Source organism: Sinocyclocheilus anshuiensis, unplaced genomic scaffold (assembly GCF_001515605.1).
Source record: "Sinocyclocheilus anshuiensis isolate Anshui unplaced genomic scaffold, SAMN03320099.WGS_v1.1 scaffold1392, whole genome shotgun sequence".
Taxonomy (NCBI): Eukaryota; Metazoa; Chordata; class Actinopteri; order Cypriniformes; family Cyprinidae; genus Sinocyclocheilus; species Sinocyclocheilus anshuiensis.
This window is the reverse complement of record NW_015542476.1, coordinates 852,778-856,388: the sequence shown is the minus strand read 5'-3', so window position 1 is coordinate 856,388 and position 3,611 is coordinate 852,778. Positions and strand designations below refer to the sequence as shown.

Here is a 3,611-nt window from a genome sequence, read left to right as displayed (position 1 = left end):
GATGATTGTGTTGAATGCTGAACTGAAGTCTATGAACAGCATTCTGACGTATGAGTCTTTTTTGTCCAGGTGTGTGAGTGCTGAGTGGAGGGTAGTGGCGATGGCGTCATCGGTCGAGCGGTTGGACCGATATGCAAACTGGAAGGGGTCCAGGGAGGGCGGGAGGGCAGACTTGATGTGGTGCATGACTAGCCGTTCAAAGCACTTCATGAGGATGGGGGTAAGTGCAACTGGACGGTAGTCATTGAAGCAGGATGGAGACGACTTCTTCGGGACTGGAATGATGGTGGTGGCTTTGAAGCATGTGGGGACAACAGCCTGGCTTAGCGAGATGTTGAAACTGACTTCTTTCGGGGGCGAAAAAAAACATATTGTACAACAGATTGTTTTTGTAATTCTACAATCAAAATGTTTACCAGTTTGACAGACAGCAAGACATCCTCTTTGCGGGAGTTGTTGAGGAGGAAGAGCTGAGTGTGCTCTCTCTGTTTCTCTTCAAAATCTTTCTCAAAGATCAACTTTTCCAGCTGTTTCTGCTCCTAGTGGAGAAACAGAGAGAATGAGATAAATACTACTTCACTGGATGATCCAACAATAACAAAAAGAAACCAAATCAAACATACCTTTTTTTTCTCATAGTCCATGAATTTGCTCTGCAGTGTCGGATAGAAAATGTTACATTCACAGATCAAATGGCACACAATATTTTTGGGCACTGTTTGAAATGGTTGATAAATAGTGATGACTGACCTGCCAGGCTTTCTCCTCACCATCAACACAGTCCACCTCCTGCTTCCCTCCATCATGCTCCAGCACAGGCAGGAGATACTGAGATGGAGGGCAATACTCCAGACTCATCTCTAAATCCCATTCAAATTAATTATGAAATGACTAAACAAATCAGCTGCACAGAATGGCCTTCTACCGTCACACATGGTTACAATAATATTTAACCAGATCTTGTGCATAAGCTGTATTGTACAAAATCTGTATTTATCAGTCTGCAATTACAGAATATTGTGTAAAATATTGCTCAGTGTCTTTGAAAACAGATCTGTACCTGAGCAGAGGTAGCGCTGAACTTCCTCTGTGCTGGCGGTGCACACTGACGCAGGTGGATAGCTCATAACCTGTGCGTCTAGGATCAGGCTCTGCCACACCACATAAACACATACATACATGACAATGTCTTTGCAGTGGTCACATTGCCATTTGAGCTTGTACAAATATGCTCCAACATCTTTATCTTAAACAGGCATAAGATTTAAAATACTCACTTCCAAAGTGCGAACACTGGCCAGTTCTTTAGGTAATTCTCTAATGCTGTTCTCACTTATGTCCAGTGTACGCAGGCTGCTCATGCGTCCCACAGACACAGGAATGACAGTAAGGCTGTTCTCTATACCCATCAAAACATTTTGTTAATTTAAATGGTTTAGGCTTTTTCACCATTTAATTTGATGTAAAATAGTGCCTAAAAGGCCTAAAATAAACCCTTTAACAGAACATTCAAATGACTGTCAAAATTTCTCTGAAACAGGTTAATAACTACCTGGAATCTACTGCAGTGCTCTAATGAAGATGCTAAAAAATGGATATTAATGAATACTTTTTTGTGCGCAAAAACATTTTTAAAAAGCACAAAACAAACCTTTCACATTAAGTGTCTGTAGATGCCGTAGATCCCCTATAGAGTCCGGCAGCTGTTTTATGCGATTCTTCTCTACATTCAGCACCTTAGAGAAGAAATCAAGGTTGTATGTAAGCAATAAATAGGATACTAACTATCAACTAAAAATGATTTAAAGAAAATTGTTCCTTGCTCTAGAGGATTTATTTTTTAATTGTTTTTGATGGAAGTTTCGTATACTCACCAAGGCTGTATTTAATAAAACAATACAGTAAAACAGTAATATTGTGAAATATTATAAAACAACTGCTTTCTATCATAATATATTTTTAAGAAGTAATTTATTACTGTGATGACAAAGTTGATTTTTTAAACATTTTTCAATGACTCAGTTTTCAGTGTCACATGATCCTTCTCTAATCATTCTATGCTGATTTGGTGCTCAAGGAACATGTCTTATTATTGTCAATGTTCAAAACAGTTGCGCTGCTTAATATTCCTGTAAAACCATGATACATTTTTTCAGTATTCTTTGATGAATAGAAAGTTGTATTGCTTTTTACTAGAGGTCTTTACTATCACTTTTTATCAAATGAATGCACCCTTGCTGAAAAATTTTTTTAGTGACCCCAAACCGTTGACATATAACCTACCTAGCGCTACATAGTGATATATGCAGAAATTATGTCAACAGGTCTTTTACGAATCAGCATCAATAACAGTATTGTGTTTTCAAATGCCACGTAAGAAACATCAATTCACATCCGCTTTGTTCATATACAATAAATATACCTGTAAGGACAAAAGCTGCCCAATGTCATCAGGAAGTAATGTGAGCTTATTTTCATGCAGGTCCAACACCTTAAGAATTGACACACAGAGATGTTGTCACTGGACAGAAGTGTAAAATGGTTATTTGCTTGGCACCGTCATCATCAATCAAATTCTCTCACCTTTAAAGTTACTAAGGCACCAATGCAGCAACCTTTAGGAACAAGTGACCTCAGGCCATTTCCATGAAGAATTAAGACCTGCAGTTAAAGTGGAAAGTGCTGTGAAAGATCTATTCCGTCTGACCACCAAAAGTTCAGAAGAAGAAAAAAACTGCAGTAAATAGACTCACTTTCTTCTGGAGTACTTTACATATGGAGAAGGCACTGGAGGGAACCTGCAGACAAGCATTGTGTAAGAACTGTTGCGATATGGAAGGAATATCAGATATCTAGCAATAATTCATCCTCTGTCTTAGATGAGCATTTCACCAATATGTAAATAATGATTGTAGGACTTCTGTAATTCACCTCTGTAAGTTCACAGGCAGAAATGTCCAGAATATCATCAGCACCTGCTTCTTTGGCCTGCACAAACCATAAGCATGTGTGTTAAGATTTGATGCAGTGCAATATGACAGTAGACATGCTGCTAAAAAAAGAGCCACTTACACTAGAAAGAAACTCACCAAGCACAGCTGGTACTCCAGGCGTTTTATGGAATCCTCACCAGGTTTCTTCTTTTTGGAGAACAGAAACATCCTGAAGCCTGTGAGATTTTGTTTGTCTAGTCAAAACCCCACAACATCCACAAAAGCCACTGGATGTTAGTGTGACACTTGACTGACTGTGGTGTTGACAATCCCAAAGAAACAGGAACAGAGTAGGACCGCGTGAACAAAGTCAAGTACGACAAGAAACACACAAACAAACATTTGTTATATTACAAATTATAATCACTCGATATTCATAGCACTATACAAATTCACGTTATTTTTCATTAGACTTTCATGGATACTGAAACCCGGTTTTGAAGCCAAATATCGTGCTATATAAATAAATATACATACCTTACGCGAAAAGACGAATGTATGCGATTAAACGCTAAACTAGCCAAGTTATTTTTTCAAAACATGGGCTCCTTGAAATGTTTCAATATCAATTTATTGTCCGTGTTACCTAGTATGCTCCCTCAGTCTCTGGCAGTACAC

General features: G+C 38.5%; 1 protein-coding gene across 2 annotated transcripts in view; it reads right to left on the bottom strand.

Moving 5' to 3' along the window:
- The window catches only part of LOC107693855 (E3 ubiquitin-protein ligase LRSAM1), a 14,548-nt gene extending 10,944 nt beyond the window's left edge, over positions 1-3,604 (bottom strand). For both annotated transcript variants that reach the window (XR_001634801.1, XM_016493383.1), the window contains exons 1-12: positions 3,471-3,604; positions 3,090-3,247; positions 2,932-2,988; positions 2,754-2,798; positions 2,584-2,661; positions 2,423-2,491; positions 1,652-1,736; positions 1,278-1,399; positions 1,061-1,151; positions 751-860; positions 624-653; positions 417-539 (exon numbers count right to left, since the gene is read on the bottom strand). Coding sequence is in view for 1 of the 2 variants with exons in the window: in XM_016493383.1 (XP_016348869.1) it covers positions 417-539; positions 624-653; positions 751-860; positions 1,061-1,151; positions 1,278-1,399; positions 1,652-1,736; positions 2,423-2,491; positions 2,584-2,661; positions 2,754-2,798; positions 2,932-2,988; positions 3,090-3,161 (882 nt within the window). In the remaining variant the exon portion in view is untranslated. The remainder of the gene's footprint in view (positions 1-416; positions 540-623; positions 654-750; positions 861-1,060; positions 1,152-1,277; positions 1,400-1,651; positions 1,737-2,422; positions 2,492-2,583; positions 2,662-2,753; positions 2,799-2,931; positions 2,989-3,089; positions 3,248-3,470) is intronic.
- Positions 3,605-3,611: the final 7 nt, after the last annotated feature.